The 23446-nt window shown below is 40.9% G+C and overlaps 2 protein-coding genes across 4 annotated transcripts; both read left to right on the plus strand.

Moving 5' to 3' along the window:
• Window positions 1-601: 601 nt before the first annotated feature.
• LOC132797375 (zinc finger SWIM domain-containing protein 8 homolog) lies at window positions 602-15232 on the plus strand. 3 transcript variants are annotated; one of them, XM_060809106.1, is made up of 8 exons: window positions 602-808; window positions 2046-3083; window positions 8376-8618; window positions 8690-8853; window positions 8939-14190; window positions 14257-14595; window positions 14656-14805; window positions 15134-15232. In XM_060809106.1, exons 2-8 carry the CDS (start codon window positions 2759-2761, stop codon window positions 15198-15200), a joined length of 6540 nt encoding a protein of 2179 aa, XP_060665089.1. In that variant the 5' UTR covers window positions 602-808; window positions 2046-2758; the 3' UTR covers window positions 15201-15232. The 3 variants fall into 3 exon arrangements, with proteins under 3 accessions (XP_060665089.1, XP_060665091.1, XP_060665090.1); XM_060809108.1 differs by having other exon boundaries at window positions 2066-3083; XM_060809107.1 differs by having other exon boundaries at window positions 2076-3083.
• Window positions 15161-18945, plus strand: LOC132797376 (putative cyclin-dependent serine/threonine-protein kinase DDB_G0272797/DDB_G0274007). Its single transcript, XM_060809109.1, has 2 exons — window positions 15161-15237; window positions 15343-18945. The coding sequence occupies exons 1-2, from the start codon at window positions 15225-15227 to the stop codon at window positions 16380-16382; spliced, it is 1053 nt and encodes a 350-aa protein (XP_060665092.1). The 5' UTR covers window positions 15161-15224; the 3' UTR covers window positions 16383-18945.
• Window positions 18946-23446: the final 4501 nt, after the last annotated feature.

The raw sequence follows: 23446 nt of genomic DNA on the forward strand, positions 1-23446 counted from the left end.
TTCTTCCATGCAATTGTATTGATATTTAACTTTAAATACACAATTGTTAGATCCTTGCAATATATAAGTTATAATAGAGTATTAAATTAAATAGAATAAATAAACATGTCTACACACAATTTATCATATAATTGTTTATTAATAATCAAACAGAAATCCATTCAAAACGAAAGAAAACAATAACAATTAGGTCAAGGTATCCAGCATTGCTGTTGTCATGGCACCAATTATAAGAGTTTCGTACCACTCAGCTTTGTATGGACTTGCAAAGATGTAAACACAGATGATTGTTTAAAAATGCTGGCAGCTGACATAGGTAATTTTGACGTAGAAGCTCGTTCTTTCAGTGAGTATAATAATAATAGCATCATTGAAAAGCTATCCAATATGTTTTACATTAACAAAAATACTTATACTATTGGAAGTTTGTTTCCAGCAATATATATTTAAAAATTGGCGCCGTTTTGTCTTAATATTTAAAAAAATAGTCTTAACATTTGAAATAGTGTAGCCAAGCTTGGTACATACATCCATTTGCGAAACTAGTATATGAAGTATATTTTTGATAATAAAACGGTGTATTTTAAACTTCAAGATGCGGTCACGCTGATCACTAGTACGAACGCGAACGCGATTTTTGTGATGGATAAAAACAAAGTCCCGTTCAAAAAATCATGAAAACTGTGTAAAAATGCAGCATATGCAACCCAAAATCATAACTAAATTTTGCATTGATTATCAACTAACAAATTGGAGTGCATAAGTGGTGTGAAAAAGTAAAATTAATTCGAAACGGGCAAACAAAAAGGTTTTTTTCAACGTTTTCTTTAACGCATTTCGTGCACACGAACACACACAACCATACATACGACCAATACATTTGCGCACACATACAGGCATTGATATATGTATATCAATATATTGATGTTGTGCTGTTGCTGTTGTTGCCGTCTTTTGTGTATATGTGTGTGTGTTGTGTGTGCGGGAGCGGTGCATTAGTGTATATATTCATGTGTGCGTGTGTGTTTGCGTTTGCGTGTGTGTTTCTGTCTGTCTAAACAGGCCAGAGTGAGTGTACGAGTGCGATAAAGAAAGAGCGAGCTCGCGCGCAGGTTTCGCGACAAGGCAGAAGGCAGGATAAAAAAGGAGCGAACGAAGATGAGCATAAAAGTGAAAAATAATTAAAGGTTGCTGCTGAAAGGGACGCGGGCACACAGCATAGCGCAGTCAACGGCGACGTCGGCGGCAGCAGCAACAACAGAGCAGCTGGTCCTGCTGCAGTTAAAACAGCAACATCGCCACATATACATACGCGTACATATACATATATATGTATGTGTATGTCTGCACGTAGTCGTGTATGCTTGCACATACATACATACATAAAACTGTGTGACCAACAACAATTGGCCATTTTGGCGTTCTCTATTTTGGCAGTCACAGTCACACATACACTAAGCGACAGACATACACGCACACAGTCACAATTACTGCTCCCCCAGCGACGTTTGCGCCTCTGCTGTGACTTTCTCACTCTTCGCTGCTGCTGCGCTGCCGCTGCTGCTGTGGGGGGTACAAATTCACATAGCCGTGAAAAATAGCATGAAACACAACAACGACGACAATAAACAATAGACACAGTCGCAACAACAACGCGCAACGCGTTCAGTTCGTTTTGTCTGCTCTCATCTCTTGGTTTTTGCAATTAAAGAATTGGTTGTTGTCACTTTTTAAATATTTCCACTCTCTTGTGGTTCATCCCCCCGGCCCCTCCAATAACAAATTGCTCGCACGGTCAGCGGTCATCGAAAAGCCTTCGTGTTGAGTGCAAGTGTCAACAACAAAAAGAAAACAAAAATTAATCGTGTCACGGCGTGACACAAACTGCAAAGTGCTCAAAAAAAGTTTGTTTTTTCTATTTTGGGGGGTTTTTTATGAAATCAAGCTACAAATTTGTCCTGGGCGCAGAAGAAACACAAAATGAATAACTGCGCGGCAAACTGTCACATGCATATTGTATATATTACATTATTGTAAATAAATAGGTATTAAAATTAAATGAAAGCATTAAATAGCACTTGACAACTGGAATATTGAAAAGTAACAAACAAACAAATAGAACAACTAGAAACAACAAATAAAAAACCGCTCAACATTTCGCCTTTTACACGAAAAACTTGAGCGACGAAATTAAAAATTGCACTTCACGTAAAAACAAAAAGCAAGCAAAACAAAACAATAATATCAACAACAACTAGCGGAAGAAGCAGAGAGTCACACAAAACAAATATCCATCCAGAGCAACAACAAGAACAAGAACGACAACCCTTTTCTAAAAACCAAAAACTAAGAAAACAAGACAAGCGCGTCGCACATCGAAGAAGTCCAATCATCAAAGATAAAAGGAGAAAGGCAAAAGCTCTCGAGAAGACTGCTTGAAAGCTCTTCATCGAGCTAGAGGAACAGTCGAAGCTCACGCGAAGACTGCTTAAAAAGCTCACAACCCGCGCGCTCCACCCCCAGCTTCAACCTGGCGAATCGCAACGGCAGCAACAACAACAACAATAACAGAGCTGATGCCTCTGCTGGCGGCGCAGCTGGCGCCGCTGCTGCTGTAGCCGCCGCAGGTCGCAACAATAACAATAATAATGCAGCTGCCACCGCTGGTGGCGGAGCTGCTGCTGCTAATGCTGCAGGCGCGGGCGCCGATGCAAATGCTGCTGGCGGCGGCGGTGGCAATGAGTGGAATCCTGAGGAAATGGACCGTTTCAGTTTTGATGATTCGATACGCTTTGAAGAGGATTCACTATGCAGCTGGAGTTCCGAGGCGGAATCATTGTGCAACAATTGGCGTGGCTGGAAGAAGCCAACCAATGGCACTGGCTTGGCGGCGTCTGGTGCAGTGAATGGTGGAGGAATCGCGTCCATCTCAGGTGCCACACAGAGCAACAGCAGTAATGGCGGTAGCGGCTCCACATTCGGCACAAATGCATGTGGTGGAGCATCTGGTGGCAATGGCAACAATGGAATGACCAGCGCAGGTGGGTCACTTGCGACTGGTGTCCAATGTGGGCGATATTACGGTGAGTAGACTAATCCTGCTACTAGTTTCCTTAATTGCATTCTATAATTGAAATTTGCTTAGAGCAAATCTAGCTTAATTCTAAACACTTAAATAGTCAACTTTAAAAACTAAAGCAATTGAAATCATTATAGACTTGTTAAATTGTATTTTCCATATTTCCTGAAACATTGCATATGAGGTGAATAAGAATCAATTCATGAAAACTTTTTAAGGATAGTGACCAACAACTGATCAGTGCAGATTTGGTCCGTTTCAACGATACGGCAACACCGCGCACGCCTATTATATGCTGCAAAATTACTAGCATTGCATATATATACGTACGTATGTATGTATATATATGTACATATGTATTTATACATACATGAGGCAGACAGTTCGACAGCAGTTGCTGGCTGCTGCTGCCAGCGTCCTCTGCTTATCGCTAAAGTCAAAATCACGACTTTATGGGTTACATTTTTTGTCTTTGTCCGTTACCTTGCGTTTCTTTCCCCTTTTCCCTCTATTCTGGTATTATTTTCTTTTTATTTTGGCCCTGTTTTGTGTAGATATGTATGTATGTATATGAATACGTATGTATGCATTTCTCATTGTTTTTGGTCTGTTCGCGTCCTGTGCGCCGCCGCAGTATTATCAGCATGTAATCTCAGTGGAGTTGCGACTGCGCTGCCATTGCTCTTTGTTTTGTATTTGTGTTTGTGTTCCCAATTGTGTTTCGTGTCATGCCAAGACGGAGACTGCAAGAATTTTCTGTAGATCGTTAGATGACTCGTCTTGTAGAATGCTTCTTGCATTGAGTCTGGTGTACGCGCCCTCTTAGCGCAACACGTAATTTCCCTAACGCCTACTTTTCTCGAACATGTGCAATTTTGTGTATCATTTGTCATTTGTTTTGTGAGTGTTGTACAAGAAAGTTGATTTTTTCCTGCGCGTCTTTTATAAAACAATAAGAGGTAAGTTGTTAATATTATTAAACTACTATTCTAATCTGATTTAAATTAAAAAATATATTTGTATTTGTATTTATATTTACAGTTTTGAGGACCACAAAAGAGCTACGTTGGATGATAAAAATAGAAACTACAAGGCATTGTTCAGGGCGAAGAATATTGAAAACGGCGAAATAAATTAATTTTTTCTTTTAGCTATTATATTATTTAGTTATAAGTAAAACTGTTTAGATAATATTATATATAAATTTAAGTACTCATTGTATTAGTTTTAATAAATTTAATTTCAAGTATAATAAACATTTTATTTACTGCATATATTTTTGAGCGTATTTTTATTTTGCATATTCCGAACTACGCACTAGAATCTAAGCACAGATTTTCGGCAAGAGCTGCACCGCATATTTTCTACAAGAAACGTCGAGTACAAATTCTGCCAGCGCAGCCGAGGGAAATTTAAATTTCCCTTTGGCAAGAATTTATACTCGACGAGTCTTGTAGATAATCAGTTCCGCATATACGGCAAAACGAAGTGAGAAAGTCTTTTCGCATCTTGTGTCTACACATGACGGGACTGGAAGAAAACTTGTATATTGTCTACGAATAAAACACAATCGGGTTCTGGTTGTTTTTATACCCGGGTAGAAGGGTATTATAAATGATTATCAATCGGAAATGTATAAAAATACATAATCATCTGCATAATGTCTCGATACAACGATATATGTATGTAGAGATTTATATACTATGTACTATATACTATTTATGTCAATTATGTCCAACAGTTGGAGTATTTGGATATATTTACATATGTGCAGAAACGTTTCTAAGATAAGCAAAACAAACAAAAAAAAAGTGTTAATTTGAATTTAGATTAATTTAGTAACATTTTGGAATCAATAAAATCTACTTAATAGTGACAATAAACATTTTTTTTATCTCAATTGCCTTAAAATCATTTAAAACGATAATTAATATATAATTTATTTGTTTATTTCAAAAATTCTCGGCCATCAGGCATGGAAATTTGTATGTAGAGATTATATTTTTAGTACATTTAATTATTTTACAATGCAAGTGAACTATGATATATGATCACATGAATAAAATAAAGTTGAAAATTATTCAAGAAACCATTCTATAAAGATCAGGAGTAAATATTCTCCGTTCTTAGTGCTTTGGTCACACTAAATGTTCTGGTACTACCTAAAAAATTGGTGTTCCGCACTCAACTATAGCTTGCTTGCTTATTTTGTTTTGTAATTGGGGGGAACTGGCATTTTACTAGGTGAGCAAGCATTGCCAGCTGCATTTTAACGTTGTAAGCACTTGCACTCACATTTATGTAAGGCACATGTGTATATAGATTCATACATATAATGTGTACATACATATGTAAGTCTGAAGTTAACTGCCGTCTTGGCATGAAAAAAAGAAAACGAAAAAGAACGAAAAGAAAAAACAAACATAATGCTTGTAACCACAAAACTTCTGCTGTCTTTACACGTTGCCTTTTTGCAATTTACTGTCGCTGACGTTTGTGTCAAGGAACCTTTTCAAGGATAATGCTCAGATATATACATATGTATGTATGTATGTACATATGTATGCATGTCTGTTTGAGTGTTTGCAGACAGAGTTGAGTAAGTGTGCATAAATGTAATACAGCCAGGTATTGGTCTCAGCACCTGCTTTGACAAGGTCGTGACTTGTACTCAATTGTTTTTTCGGAGGACCAATGATGAGAACTATCGCTAGGTATTGAGTGCACCTCTGTGTTCTATGTGTGTGTGTGTGTGTGTGTGTGTGTGGCGTTGCCACATGTTATCTAATTAGTATTGTGGCGCTGTTCAAAGTTTTCGTTGACGCATAACAAAATTGTGTTTATTTGTATTTGTGCAGTTTGTGTGCCTACATACATACATATCGCTTTTCATGCACTTCCGCGATAAACACACACACAGGCACACTTGCACACACATTGTGTGTACTTTTTGTAAAGTTTTGACCTCTTTTTGCAGTTTGTTCTTTGTTTCAATAACCTGAATTGTCCTCTGGCCACACATTGAAATGTAGCAATTCGAGTGAAAAGGGGCAACACTGGCAACTGGCAACAGCAGTTGTCGAAACAATGACATTGCGCCACTCGATTTGCAACAGAGTAAATGAGCGACCGAGAGAGACACGAATGCGTTTAATTGTTGTTGCTACCAACAACCAAGTTACATATGCACATACTTATGCACGCATATATGTATGTACATGTACATATAGTACATACATAAAGCAGGAATAGGCATGCATGAATAATAATAACTCTTGACGCTTGCGGAAAATGACTTTGAATAAAATGGTGCCAGAGTGTCTGAAATTAAGCGACAGCCCAACAACGATGAACGAACGAATGAACGAAACGAACGAACGAACGAAAAAAGCGCATGAACGAAAACAAACAAACGATGCGCAGTGGTCATACTACAACTTGTCTATCTGTCTGAGTCTGTGCATGCGTGTTTGTGTGTGTGTATGTGCGTGTGCGTGTGTGTGCGCCAACCGACAAAGACTTACGAAATCGATATCGATAGTGTGAACGAAAAATGTAGTATGACATTAGCAAGCAAGCAAACCGACTTAACGATAGTGAAAGCGAAAACAGGTTTTCTATTTAATAGAAATGTAAAATACAATATGAAATATATGTGTGCATCCATATGTACATCTGCGTGGGCGAACTTGAACTTTGCTATTTTGTCGGGTGGGCACACAACGATGTTGTTAATGCTGTCTCAGTTTTTCTTGTTCAAAGCAGCTGAAGAAGGAGCGTACGAAACAGAAGAAGAAGAAGTAGGGGGAGAACACAACAAAAACAAAACTCTCCAGTCTTTCATTGTTTCTGCTGCTTTGTTTTGTGCCCCGCTCTAAAGCAAACGGGCACGACCTTTATATGTTTGAATGTATGTGAGTATGCATGCATATGTGTGCGTTTGTGCTTCCATGTACATATGTATTTATGCTGTTATTATTGTTTTTTTTTCTTTCGATGTATTGGCTGTTTTGTCCATTTGTTTATTTGCATGACAATTTGTAGAATTTTGTTTATCTACAAGTCAATTGCGCTGCATTGTATACACAATACAATATGTATATACACGTATTAAGACAACATGCAACAAACATCGAATTGAGCTTTTTTAAGTAGCAACAGCAACAACAACTAGAACGACGTTGACCTCCGCAAGCAGACGCTGCCCTTCGTTTTATTTGGTCATTGCCCGAGCATTTGATCTGTGCATGTGTTGGCCAAATTTACGTGGCTTTGTGCCTGTATATGTATGTGTGCGTGTAAAAGTAAATTGCACAGTGGATAAACGATTACATTTAAGTGATAGGATGACATATCGATGCAATGATGTGGAATATAAGATTTCCATTTTAATATGTACATATACATATGTACTTTCCTTTTTTTATTTACTAAATATCTTCTTTATACAGTATTATATAAAAATAATATATCACATTAAGTACAAAATCTGATATTACTGTATAAATTTAACCATACTTGTGAAATACTTAAATACAGTGGATCACAGCTTATTTAAACCACCACCAACCGACAATTTTGAATCAGTATACTGGCCAAACTAAAAGAGATATTGAATTTATTTAAGCGCAGGATATTAGTTTGCTATTTTAACATAAAAGATACTTCTTCTTTTATTCTTTAACTTTTTGTTAACTATATAAAATTATTAAAAAACCAAAAAATAACGAAAAGCAGTATCAAGGCTTATTTCAACCAGCTGAAAGTAACTAAGTATAAATATGTCAAACAATGTATTAAGAACTTTAGTTAATAACAATTCCCAGACAGTCCAAAATGACCCAACTATTTTCTATAACATTCATGTCCACTGTATATTAAAATCATATAAACTAAAAAGAACCTTTTCAGTTTACTGGCTATTGATGAAATTAATTGCTAAATGTTGGTGCTTTGCTAATTAACAATAAGCTGAAAATTATATTTAAAATCTGAAAGCTTTGAAGGTATTGAGAATTAATTGTTTTTGAGGATAGACCGACAAACGGAAAGCCAAGCAGCATATTTGTTTAAACCGAGATTATAATCTTTAAAAATAGTTTTCATTTATAATAAAATTTTAAGGAGGAACGGTGATCATTTTAAGCTATATAAAAAAAAAATAATATGGTAATGATTATATATTGATTTTTCAAGTTTCTATTAAGTCAAATGATTCATTTAAATCAAATTCAAGAAATTTGAGACTTATGCTAATTTATCTACAACTAATGTGCATTCTTTTCTTATGTTGTAGAAGTCTCGTCGCTTGCCGAGCTTGCGGCAAGATGCGTGGCCTCATACATCCCCTTCGAGCTGGTCGAGCATGTTTATCCACCGGTGCCAGAGCAACTGCAATTGCGGATTGCATTCTGGAGCTTTCCGGACAACGAGGAGGACATACGACTGTACTCCTGTTTGGCCAACAGTTCGGCTGATGAATTCAATCGAGGCGATCAATTGTTTCGCTGGCGTGCCGTAAAGGATCCGCTGCAGATTGGTAAGTAGCCAAGTCCTTTTTGTGTCGAGAGAACAATGATGATGACGAAACTCTTTCCTTGCTGGGTGCAGGTTTTCATCTGTCTGCGAGTGTTGTGAGCCAAACGCCGCGCACCTTTTTCAATGTTGCCGTCACCTTCGATCGCCGTCGGATCTCGTCGTGCAACTGCACCTGTACCTCCTCCGCTTACTGGTGCTCCCATGTGGTTGCCGTCTGCCTGCATCGTATACATTGTGTAAGTATTACTCTCTCTCTCTCTCTCTCTCACACACACACACACTACCTAACTCATGCACCCTCTCTCTCTGTTCTATGTGTAGCCTTTGGAGGTTTGCTTGCGTGCTCCAGTCTCGGAATCATTGACGCGTCTACAGCGCGATCAGCTGCAAAAGTTTGCCCAGTATCTGATCAGTGAATTGCCACAGCAGATATTACCAACGGCACAGAGGCTGCTCGATGAGCTGCTCAGCGCACAGCCGACGGCCATCAACACGGTCTGCGGTGCACCGGATCCAACAGCTGGGGCATCGATCAACGATCAGACCAGCTGGTATCTGGACGAAAAGACGCTGCACAACAACATCAAGCGCATACTCATCAAATTCATTCTGCCCGCGCCAATTGTGTTTAGTGATGTCAACTATCTGACCAATTCAGCGCCACCGGCGGCTGCCGAATGGACTTCTTTATTGCGTCCGTTGCGTGGCCGGGAGCCGGAGGGCATGTGGAATCTGTTGTCGATAGTGCGCGAAATGTACAGACGCTGTGATCGCAATGCCGTGCGCTTGCTTGAGATCATCACCGAGGAGTGCATGGCCTGCGATCAGATGCTCATCTGGTGGTTCCAAACGAAGCTGGCCCTCATGATGGGCTCGCACGGTCACAGCGGTGGCAAACACTCCAATACCCATTCGAATTCGACAGCGTTGCAGCATGCGTGCAGTTCGCTGTGCGATGAGATTGTCGCCCTCTGGCGTCTGGCTGCTCTCAATCCGGGCCTCGCACCCGATGAGCGTGACATGTTGCATGCCCAGTTTACGGCCTGGCATTTGAAGATCTTGGATCGTGTGGTCAAGAGTCGCATGATGCCGCCATCGTATTCGAACAAGCATCAACAGAACTCACGTTCCGAGACGGAGCTCTTCATTGGCTTTAAGCCAGCGATTGAGGCATGCTATCTGGACTGGGAGGATTATCCCATAGCGGGTGTGACGCATACGCATGATACCAATCCCATTTACTATTCGCCCTTCACCTGCTTCAAGCACACCGATGTCAAAGGAGAACCGGGCACCGGCGCCGGAGCGAGTCAACTGAATGCCACACAGGCGCTGATGAGCAACAACAAGCACTACAATTACTTCAGTGCGTCCAACGATCATGGGCTGCATGCGAGCGCCTTTAAGCAGCGACCCGAGCGCAGTGGCTATCGGGAACGCTTCGATGCGAGTGGCGCCGAATTGTTTGGCTCCCCCTCTGAGCCGCCGTCCATAAACGCTGTGCTGATGCTAGCGCGCGTCAATGCCGCCTGTGGCATGGGCGTTGATCGAGATGCCATTACGCTGGCCGCCAATAGTCAGCCGACACAGCAGCAGCAGCAGCAACAGTTGGCCAATGTTGCTGGCGTGGCCAATGCCAAGGCAAATGCAGCGACAGCTGGAGTTGGTGGCGGAGGTGTTGCCTCAGCGCCAGGAGCATCAACAGCAACTGGCGTCGGCGGCGGCGGTGGCGGTGATGGCAATCGGTCGAGTGCCAGCAGCGAGGGATTCTGTGAGAATGATGATTTCGGTGGTGACAACAGCAGCAGTCACAACTATTGCACCGACCGCACACCGAAAGTGGTGGGACAGAAATCGTTAACGGAATCCGATTCACAGAGCAGCTTCGATGCCGTCTCACAGCAGAGCAAAGACGCAGTCACAAGCAGTCCAGATGAAGCTGGCGTTGGAGTCGCAGTTTCAGCTGTGCCGTTGCCTGTGCCTGGGACACCAGACTATCGACAGCAGACGAGCTCCACATCGGATACATCGTCTGCGTCATCGGCATCGTCGTCTGCATCGACCGCCTCCGGCAGCAGCAACAGCTCCACATCGTACATGCTCAAGTCTGTGGCGGCTGCAGCTGCAGCAGTAGCACAGCAGCAACAGCAACAACAACAACAGCAGCAGCAGCAACAACAGCAGCAGCTACAGGTGTCGCGTCGTCTGTCTAAGGATGAATCGTTTAGCAGCAGCAGCGATGAGTTTGTGGCACAGGTGGCGGCAGCTGATGTTAATGCGGCCGTAGCTGCAGCTGCTGGCGAGTTGACGCCAGTGGCAAGTACATCGGCAGCAGCGCGAGCGGCGCTGGCAGCGAAGGCAGCGCCAACATCAGCAGCAGCAGCAGCAGTTGGAGCAACAACATCAGCAACGACAGCAACCGGAGGAGCAACAACAGCAGCGGCAACCGGAGGAGCAACAGCGGGAGCAGCAGCAACAGCTGGAGCTGCTGCATCAACCTACGCTCTGCCTGCCGTTGAGCTGCCCTGCAGCAGCAGCAGTCTGGCCGCTCGCGGCGTCGCCCTCGCCAACGAGAAGCCGCACATCTTTTCGAATGTGCGTCCCTCAGAGGATGCCTGGGACATACTGCTCGCCCGGGCGGAGGGATTGCATGCGCATGGCCACGGTCGAGAAGCGTGCATTCTGGCCGTGCGTCTCGCCGAACAGATGCTCGCGAATCCGCCCAACCTGCTGATGGAGTTGCCGCCAGCGCCGAAGCGGAAGGGGAAAAAGCAGAATGTGAATCCCATCTCGCATCAGTTAACCGTGGTGGCATCCTCGACGCTCTCCAAGTGCGCCTTCCTCTGCACCGTGCTGTCGGAGAACTCGGAGCATTATCACATCGGCTTTCGCATCTGTTTGTTTGCCCTCGAAATGCCCCGACCGCCCGCCAGCACCAAGCCGCTGGAGGTGAAGCTTGCAAACCAGGAGGCGGACATCTTGGCGCTGCTCAAGCGCTTGCCGTTGGGTGTTGCTGAGTTGCAGGTGATACGCGAACGCGCCGAGCAATTGCGCAGTGGCACGTTCAAGACGCGCGGCGAGGCATTGCTGCCGATCAATCTGGCGACGTTCATCTTCGATGCACTCGTTACGACCGCGTCGGCAAAGTTCCCCTCAAATGCGGCCGCCGAGTTGGCGGGCATGACACGGCGCTCCAATCCCGCCGTCTTTAAGCAGCTCAGCGAGGAGAACATGGGCTTCGAGGCGGCTGTGGCGGCGCTGGGACTGAAGGCGAATGTCTCCGAGGCCGAGCATCCGCTGCTGTGCGAGGGAACGCGACGACAGCGGGGCGAATTGGCGCTCACACTGCTCTCCCACTACAAGGATGAGCCGCGTAAGATAGCCAAGATTATGGAGAAGCTGCTGGATCGTGAGATACACACGCTGCTAAAGGCGCCACTGTTGCCCGCCTACTATTCCAGTCATCCGCCAGTGCGTACGCCCAGCAGCCAGCAATCGCTGCGACGCGACGATCACGAATATGGAGGAGCTGGCTCGAGTGGTGCAGGTGGAGCTGGTGGCAGCGGAGTGGGCGGCAGTGCACCGTTCAATCTCTGCGAGCTGCTCCCCAATGACTATGGCAGCGTGGGCGGCAACAGTCGGCCGCACAGCTCGACCAGCGCCGAGCTGGAGCTGAGCATGTGTGCGCTGAGCATGGCCAGCAGCAGCAATCAGTCGTGCAGCAGCAATAATGCCCAGGCTCCAACGGGCCTTGTGCCTTGCCAGAACAATAGCGGCAGTAATAATCCTGGAGCAGCAGCAGCAGTCGGAGCAGTTGGTGGTGCCACTGGGGGTGCAGCAGTCGGATCATCGGGTGCCCCTGCTGTTGGCGGCACATCCAACAGCGGTGGCAACAGCAACAATGCCAGCGGCAACAACACTGGCAGCGGCGGCAATGGCAACGGCAACAATCCAACAAACAGCAGTCGCAGCAAGGAGAGTCGCTACAAGGGCAAGCGTGCGTATCCCTCGATACCCAATCAACCGTCCGAGGCGAGCGCCCATTTCATGTTTGAGCTGGCCAAGAATGTGCTCAATAAGGCCGGCGGCAACAGCTCCACATCGCTCTTCACACAGGCGAGCACCAGTCAGAATCATCATGGCCCGCACCGGGCGCTCCACATGTGCGCCTTTCAGCTGGGTCTCTATGCCCTGGGACTGCACAATTGCGTCAGTCCCAATTGGCTATCGCGCACCTACTCGTCGCACGTCTCTTGGATCCTGGGACAGGCAATGGAGATTGGTGCGCCGGCCATTAGCTTCCTGATTGACACATGGGAGGCGCACCTGACGCCGCCCGAAGCAGCGGGCATGGCTGATCGTGCCTCACGTGGCTGGGACAGCAACATGGTGTATCCGGCTGCCGAATTGGCGCTCTCCGTGCTGCCACATGCGGCCGCACTCAATCCCAACGAGATACAGCGCGCCATACTGCAGTGCAAGGAGCAAAGCGATCTGATGTTGGAGCGTGCTTGTCTCACAGTCGAAACGGCGGCCAAGGGTGGCGGCGTCTATCCCGAGGTGCTGTTCCAGGTGGCACGCTACTGGTATGAGTTGTACACGCGCAATGCGCCCAACAATAGTGTCGCTGACTATGAGCAGCATGACGAGCAGCTGGAGCATTCGGCGGTTAGCCTGAGTGCACTCATCGAGTCCCACGAGCTGCAGCAGCAGCAGCAACAACAGCAGCAGCAGCAGCAGCAGCAGCAACAACAGCAGCAACAACAACAACAGCAGCAGCAGCAGCAACAGCTGATGAATGCAGCGGCCGCGGCAGCTGGAGGCGCAGGACCTCTGCCAGGACCTCCGGTGGTCAGTTCGGCGCCGCAGCCCTTCCAGCCGGGCGTGGCGACGTTGGCGCCCATTGGACTGGCGCCATACGGTCCGTACACGTTCTGCCAGAGCATCTATGCACACCATCACAATCTCAGCTATCCGCCCGGACAGATGCAGATGTACATCTCAGCTGGTCTGCCACCGCCACCGCAAACGCTGTACACGGGCTATGCACAACAACAGCAGCCGCCACCGCCGCCTAATGGGCAGCCTAGCCATGGCCAGCATGGGCAGCCGCAGCAAGCGTCTCAGCAGCAGCAGCAGCAACAGCAGCAACAACAACAGCAGCAGCAACAGCAGCAGCAGCAACAACAACAACTGGCTCCACCCAGTGTGGTGCATGCAGCGCCGCCTGGACATCAGCCACCGCCAGCGTTCCAGGCACCACCGCCAGGCGCATTCCAGTCTCTGCCGCCACAAGCGTATCAATCACTGCAGCAGGGTCCGCCCGGACCGCCCATGGGACCCATGGCGCCGGCCTACTACGGTCCACCGCCGCCACCACCGCCCAATGGGCCACCCGGTGGAGTGGGTGTGCCATTGCGTCAGCATCCTGGCCAGCATCCGGCACAGCATCCGCCGCAGCATGCAGTGTACCCGTTCATGCAGCAACAGGCGCCACCGCCGCCGCCGCAGCAACAGCAGCCGCCGCCATCGCAGCCGCCAGTGCGCCAGCGGCAACCGCAACATCAATTCTCGTGAGTACTAATTCGTTATCTATTATTTGAGTTAATCTTAACGCACTGTTTATGTTTGTATTTTAGACCGACACAAATGCGTTATCTGCTGGTGGCCTACAATGTGGGCATGCTGGCCATGGAGACGTTGGCGCGACGCGTCCACGATGATCGGCCGCAGGCAAAGTACGCACGCCATCCGCCCTATGGCGAGGATGTCAAATGGCTGCTGAGGATTAGCAAAAAGCTGGGCAATCAGTATCTGCATCAGTTCTGCATTTGTGCAGTCAACTCCATTGTCAGTCCGTTTGTGCTGCACGATGTGGCCATCGAATCGGCGCACTATCTGGGCCGCAACAATCATCAGCTGGTCATGCAACATCTGCGCTCGGCTTTAATGCCACTCGTCCAAAAGTGTCAACAAATGTAAGCAGACAGATGTTGTTCCTCGATTCCTGCATTAATGATGTCTATTTTGATTTATAGGTACATCCAGTGCATACACCAGAAGTTGTACCATCTGACTCAGGGGGACTACGAGGAGTTTGTCAGCATTGTGTTTGCCGCGCGCGCCGCCTTCCACATCACCCCCGAGGGCAGTGCACAGTTCAAGGATTGGTTGCAGTCGATCAAGCGGTCAGTTAATGTCCACAATTATAGCATACTTTACATTGCAGCCTTTGGTAAAAGCATTCAGTATTGAACAACAAGAAAGCAACTGCTTTTATATATTAGTTTTGAATATTGTTTATGCTATCAACCGATGTACGAAGCGACCTCGTATAAAATGCAATTCCAAATCAAAACTTTCCATAAATTTGATGTAATTAAACTTGTAAATGAAACATGCAAATTCGAATAACTTAAATAATCTTTGTAGTCCGAAGTTTTTACCCTTATGTAGTCTGCAATGTAAAAGAGTACTTGATGTGTGACAGCATGATTAAAATTTGTTTTATTGCAGCTCAAAGTCGTGCAAGAAGGAACTCTGGACACAGATTAACGCGGCGCTGCAAACAAATTCTAAATGACAAAGACTTGACTCTTGCAATCTGATGACAGCATCGTCGGCAGCAGCTGCCGCCGCCGCTGCAGCAGCAGCCGCGGCAGCAACAACATCCATTGCTGCCGGAGTTGCGCCCGTTGCCAGTAGCAGCAGCAGCAGCGATGCGGCGGCAGCTGCAACACCAATGTCACAGTCCAAAACATCGCTTGCAGCAGCAGCTGGAGTTGCGGCAGCAACGTCAACGTCTACGACCAACGGCAGTGGCAGTGGCAGTGGCAGTGGCAACAACATCAGTAATAGCAACAGTAATAGCAACATTGGCAATAGTAGCAATGGCATCAGCATCGGCAACAATAGCAATAGCAACAGCAATACCAACAACGAGCAGTCAATCGCGGCATCGACAACAACAACAACAACAACGGTACAGACGCAAGCTCATCATCATCATCACCATCATCACCATCGTCATCATCATTTGCTGGAGACACCAACGAGCAGTGCAGCAGTTGCCGCTGCTGTTGCGGCAGCGTCTGCTGTGGCGGCAGCGGCAGCAGCAACAACTACAGCAGCTGCAGCAGCCGCAGCCACATCGGTGGTTGCGCCACGCGCTGCTCAAGTCTATGAGCGTTTGTGTCGTCCTAGTCATGCGGCAGATCATCAACAGCAGCAGCAACACCAGCATCAACAGCAGCAGCAGCAACATCAGCAGCAGCACTTACAACAGCAGCAACACCAACAGCAACAGCAGCATCAACAGCAGCAGCAGCACGTTCAACAGCAGCAGCAACACCAACAGTTGCAACATCAGCAGGCAAAGGTGCAGCAGCGCGCTGTGTTGCCACCTCCACAGCTACCGGCAACAACAACACCAGCAGCACAGCAGCAACAGCAACAACAATTGCAAGCGCTGCCAGCAGCTGTATCAACTGGTGGCTATCAGACGCTGCCTGCCTACTATCATCATCAGCCAGTGGCGCGACCCCTGACTACACAACATACGCATGCGCATACGCATCCTCTTCCGCCGCCAGCTCATCCGCATACTCATGCGCATCGAACGCATCAGCATTCACATCAGCATCAGCATCCTCATCAGCATCAACATCAACATCAACATCAACATCAACATGCGCATGCTCATGTGCATCCACATGCGGCGTACCATCAACTGCAGCCGCTGAGCCACTACCATCAGCAGCTTTAACAACGTATCGGTGGTGCTACCAGCGGCTGCATTGCGTCTAGCGCATCTCATGTTCCAACTGCATCGCAACCAACCGAAGCAGCAGCAACTGTTTGTGGATGCTGTCGAGCCGTCATCGTTTAGAGCAGAGGCATCCGCTTTGCTGCATTTGCAATTGCAACTGCAGCAATCACATTTTAGTCGTCGTCATAATTGTAGCATTCAACGACAGTGCTGGCAGCAGCAACATATACGACTGCTGCTATTGCTGCTGTTGTTGTTGTTGCTGCTGCTATCGCTAGGCATTTGTGTGCCACTACTGCTGTGGCAGCTTTAGATCTAGCTCTAGCTCTGCGCTGACGCCATCTCTGAGTACTGCGATTTCCCACATACGAATCAGAAACAAACAAATACACACACATACACAGACACCACCGCATCAAGTTCATGTTATAGGTTATCTCATTCTCTATTAACATGCATACAAATATATAAGTTTAATTCATAGTTTATAATTGCAATTATTTCTATGCATATTTTATCTTAACTTCACAACAACAACATCTTTATGTGTGTGCATTTTTAGACTGAGATTTCTGCCAACAACAACAATCACAACACAACACCATTACACACATACCTTCATACACACCCACAACAAAACTCACTTCAAAATGTGTTCAGTTAAACTAACGTTATTTTAGACATCTACTTATCAAATAGTTATACACTTACTTATATGCATATATAGCTATATATACCTTCTATATATACTATATCTCTATATAATTATCATCTATTTTTTTTTTCGTATTGTAGTTTTCGATCTTGCTCTAAACCTTTTGTCAAAATTATGTCAACCCACTAATTTGGCCGTTTTTTTCTTCTTCAATTTATCATCATACCTTAATATAGTTTAAGCAAATATTTTTTTATATATTTACATACATACATATATTAATTTAAATTGAAAATGTAGTTAAGAAATTTTTAGGATTTTCCAATTTTTATTTAAGCCCAAAACACTCACCGATCAACTTTAATCGAAACAACAACCACAACTGCAAACAAAACGAGCAAAAAAAGTAACATTTTGTGTGGTTTATATTTATGTATATCTCTTTTAAATTGTGGAAAATGTGTAAATGAAATTTTTTGTGCGCTAAATATTTGTCTAAGATTTGGGAATTAAATTTATTTAAAATGTACGTAAAACAATTTACAACTTTGAATGCATCCTATTTTGAAATTTATTGAGGGTAGCATCCAAATTGTGACTGCTATGTAATTAATGGATTTTTAATTTTAATCTGTCCATGTATTTCGATATTTATTTTTGAGTATTTTAAAACTTACACAAATATTTAGCGTGAAAGAAAACACATTTCTAATTATGTTGCAAATCGAACAGAACTAAATGGAACAGATAAAAATTCAATATATTTATATATACACACATATTTTTAAATATAATTTTATTTGTAATTTATTGTAAACACTTTAATATACAATGCAGGAAGCTAATTTGTTACGGTAAAATTACACAGACACCCTGTGCACACCGCTCACCCTGTGAATCCGCTGCACTCTGTATAATTTTACCGCTTAGCAACAAAAGTGAAAGTAATTAATTTTTTTTTGTTTATACACGTACATTTTTGTAGCTACATTAAAGAAAATATATATATGAATATATTTTTTAATGTCTATTTACACACAGCTAGAATTGTTAAGTTGAGCAAGAAAAGATTGAAAAAAATTAGTAATTGTTTATTTTTGATTGAGTTTTAATTAGTATGCTTTACTTATTACACACACATTTTTTAAAAAAGCTAAATTCTTTTTATTTATATACAAACAAAATGAAAACGAAAAAAAAATTTTTTATATACAATGAAAACAACACAAATGCAGTTTTGAATAAATATGGTTTTTTGGATTTATTTCAAAATGCAACTAAAAAAAAGCAAAAAAAAAAGTAAGAAAGCAAGCAACAAAAAAACGCAAGACACAAAAACTTAAAAGTTTGTTTTATTTTGTTTATAATTTGCAGTTGAATCATTATCCTTTCATTTCCCTTTATGATTTGTACATCCGACTCACCTCACGGCGTTGCCACCTGGGTGAATTCCATAAGTAAGCTTACTGAGATCGCAGACTGCACAGGTGGCAGCAGAAAAGAGATAGAGAGAAAGAGAAGGAGAAGAAAGCGAAAGCGAATCTCACTGGCATTGAACAGCTATTTGAAATGAGAAACTGCCACTTTCTGTAAGTAACAAATAAACGAAATGTTATACACATACATACATATGTACATATGTATGTATAATGATTGTATATGTATGTAGTTAGGCGAACTTGATGCGCGCCGATCTATGCAGGAGTGCGGAGAAAGAGAGCGGTTACATGCTGATCTGTCTCCCGCCTCTCGTTGCTTCAATTAACGCATTTAACGTTGAGATGAACTAGACATACCCTGTAAATATTTTAACAAGAATACGAATTCGACAGAAGTCGCGAAGCGCATTTTGCGTTACTCTTATATAAATATTGTAACTCGTTTTTTTTGTGTTATTTTACATACGAATATTCATATGTATACATATATATATATGTATTATAGATATTGAAGAGAATATAATATACAGAATAACAATAATTGCATGCAGACGAATTATATACATACACACATACTTACACACTATACTATATACTATATACTATATACAAAATGGAACCTAGTGAATTCTGTAAGCAATCGCGTAAATTGTACATTTTTAGTAGACATTTTTTTTTTACAAACAGCAAATAAAAGATATAATAGCTGAAAAAACGTACATAAGCAAAGATGCAATCTGTATAAAATAAAATAAAAATGTGTAATAACTATATACATATATGAAAAGTGACATTGAAAACTTTAGCGAAACCAGTTTTTAAATAAATATGCAATAAAGTGGATAATATGTATCTATATACACACATATGTATCTGTATATACATATGTGCACATACATACATATTTATAGCGATCTAGCAAGAAATATATGCATATATATGTATATATATATAGTTGACTTTTTTCCATGAAAAAAACCAAAAACAAAAACATAAGAGTATTAAAACCAGAAGAGGAATATAAGGAGTAACAGCGCTTGTTCAATATTATACACAAGATATTTGTACAATTCATATACATGCATATTTATATACACATACATATATATATATATATATATATATATGTACCTCCATACCATTGACATATATAAATACAACAAGGCCATAGCTAAACCAAATACATACATTAATACCTAACATTACAGTACGACTCTAACGATCGCATATTTTTTACAAATTCCTTTAGCAACTTTCCAGAATTAGCAGCTGTACGATATAGTCTAGTCAGCGTTTCGAATCTTCAAATTGCAACTTCAATTTCTATAGCATACTTTTTGGGGGCCATCGTGAATTTCGTATACGTACGCTTAGTATAAATAAATACTATAAATGCCTATTTCTACGTTGTTGACAACATTTCCAATGATTTTAGCAATCGATTAAATATTTTAAGTCAAGAACAGACCTGAACATCTAGAAACAAATTTAACATTCTATAGTTCTCTCTCCAAAAAAAGGAAATGCATTTAAAGTATTGCAAGATTGTAACAGAATTCAAAACGCTGCCAATTTACCCATCTGCCGAACGGCATTTAAACTACCTAACAACAAAGTTCGATATAAAGTCACCTAATGAGTAATTTTTCTTAGATATTTAACATTAAATCACGTAAGTTTAACATATCTATAGCTTTCATTTTCGGACTAAGTTTTAATGTAGATTGGCATTGACAGGTCTGTTTTAAAATTTCAATTTCACATTACAACTTTTACTGTATAATATTTACATTCAAATTATGAGATTAGAGCTCCATCCATTTACACTCACATACATATGTACATATATACATACAATACGAGTATAATAACGCCATAGTCTTAATATCTCTAGGGGACTTTGTTGAGAAGGCAAGCGAGTGTTAATGTAATTTCTAATCTTTGGTTCGTTAAGAGCAGCATACTCACAAACAGTAGACATCGATTATACACTGAAAGAATGCCGATAAAACAGAAGAAATAGAAACAAGCTCTCTACAAGGCAACGTCACACTACACTTGAAAAAATGCTGCATAGATATTCGAGAAAAACACTTTAATATTTCCTAATCAGAATTTCATATTGCATATGAAATTAAGTAGCATACAGTTGGTCGATGACTTGTTCTCTGAAGTGAGTTTACACGGATACACAAACACACATACACATACACACACACACACAGCAGCAATTGCAGCAGTTGAAGTTGAAATATCGTTTATTTACATGGGCAGCCACGTCAACCTTAAATAATTTAGTGCATATTTGAATAGAAGCAAATTGAGTAAGCATAAAAAGAAACCCATAGAAATACGATTACTATATCTACACTCACACACACATTCACATATATATATACACACACACACACACACGTTTGTGTGTATAGAGTATATATTAACATAGTATAGATATTCACATAAAGAAAAGAATGTATGTAGATCTTATTTACATGGATGGGGCTGATGCCAAACAGTCGCTTCCAAGGAGCAACTGCATCTTGAAACCAGCCCCAGATCGCATATATGTAGTATAACATATGTGTATGTGTATGTACTTACTATGTATGCCTATTATACAATATATATATATATACATATATACATACATACATATATATTAATAAATATATATACATATATATTTTATTTGGAGCACCAACCAACAGATCGAGCATATTCATTTTCAGTTGAAGATCATTTCGATTGTGATCTGTTCGTTGGGGTTTTTCCATAGTTAAGTCGAAATAAAGCATTACCTCATACTTTAAATACTTATGATAATGGTTAAACGTAGAACTTTATGCATATGATACGCGTATAGGCATCGTATTCATACATACATACATACATACATAACATACACACTCACATTTATACATATATATATACATATATATAGTATATAACTTATACAGTTTTTTTGTAGCAATTGTCAACTGAATAGGATTTATGAATTTATTTAAATATTAACGAATTGTTTGTTGTAAAGCAAAAAAACGAATATGTGGAAATGCAATTAAAAAGTTGAGTCCCCACTTCCCCTCCTTCTTTCCTAAAAAAAAAACACTTCCTCGATGATTCCGGAACTCCCCATCTATTTAATACAAATATACATATACATAGATCTTATATGCATATATATATTTATATATATATACATATATATTGATAGAGATATTATTTCGATTGTTCTTTGCTATTTGTACATTTGGGCACTGTAAAAACTAATAATAAAGCTAAACATAAAAACCAATATAAGATAAATAACAGCTTGCTAAATGAAGTTATATAGAAACCGCGCAAAAGTTTATCAAAACAAAAAAAAAAAAAAATAAAATAAAAATAAATATATATATATATATACTTACATATATATATATATACAATGAAACGACGTTATTTATACATACATATATACGCCTATGGAAACATGCGAAAAAATCACTATTATATACAAGAAAAAAACAAGATAAAAATAAAAATAAAAAATATACATACATTAATAGAAATATATATATACATACATGGATATGTATATAAGTATATGCATCTGTATGTGTATATTATATACAATACTTATTTACATTGCATATTTTAGCGTTTTATTCGAAAGTAAACCAAAATGAAATTCAGTAAAACGAGATGAAAACCAAAAAAATTTAAAAAACAAAAATAATAAAAAAAAGTGTAGAAGTGAGGCAAACGCTAAACAAAGTGTTATTTTTAACTAAACAAAGGCAAAGAAAAAAATGAATTAAACAATATTTATACACAATGACAAGCAAATGCATGTTGAAAGTTAAAATGAAAAAAATGAGAAAATATAATTATATATATATTAACAATAAATATGCGCATTAAGCATCTTTTACACCGCTGTAAATGTCAAGCATAACGTAGAGAATTACTCACTTTTCATTTCCACTTTCCACTCCACCCACACATTCTGTATTTACATTCGTCGCAATTTGTTTTACGTTTTCCACGCTCCAAAAAGCTTTGCAATTTCCTCCCATACAGTCTGCACATTTCACTTTCTCCCTTGATCTATCTCTCTATCTCTCTCGCTATTACTCTTTTACACGGCAACAAAAAGGGCTTTCAAATTTCACAGCTTCTTGAACATAACTAAAATCTAAAAAAAAATAAAAGTAAAAATAAAAAACTCTGCCAAACAAAGCTAAACAAAGAAAAAAGATTAAATTCAAAATCAAATTCAAACCCTCACTTCTTATTTCAAAATAGCAACCAACTATCATCAAACCCGAAAGATTATAATATAGTCATATAACTAAATATGCATAATAACAAATGTAACGAGAAAAAAAAAACTAATTAAATAATACAAAAAATACATGAATTGAAAATGCAAAAATAATACATAAAAATCATAAAAGAAATGCTTATTTTATATATTCAAACATACAACAATAAACAAAACTGACCATTGAAAACATAATACTAAATTATATACATATACAAATAAAACAAATATCAGATTTATATACATTACATATATATGATTTTAAACGATGGTAAATTAACAAAATTAATTAAGCAGATGAGAACATTTTTCCAATTTTAATAGTTTTCAATGGATGCAGCCGAGAAACAGCTAAAAATGCGCATTATTATTAATTAATTTAATATACATTATATATATATACATATATATTATTATTATATTATTATATATATATATATATATATATATATATATATATATCTACTATTAAAAAGAAAAAGAAAATGAAACTTATAAATATACACAGTAAAGAAAAGAAACAAAAAAAAGAACAAGCGAAATACATTTTAAAACAATGAAAAGAAAACACTCAAATAAAAAACAAAAACGAAACAAAACAAAACAAAAAAAAAACATAAATTTAATTGAAGTTTTAATTGGTTGGGAAAAATAACAACGA

The sequence above is a fragment of the Drosophila nasuta genome, chromosome X, assembly GCF_023558535.2.
Source record: "Drosophila nasuta strain 15112-1781.00 chromosome X, ASM2355853v1, whole genome shotgun sequence".
Taxonomy (NCBI): Eukaryota; Metazoa; Arthropoda; class Insecta; order Diptera; family Drosophilidae; genus Drosophila; species Drosophila nasuta.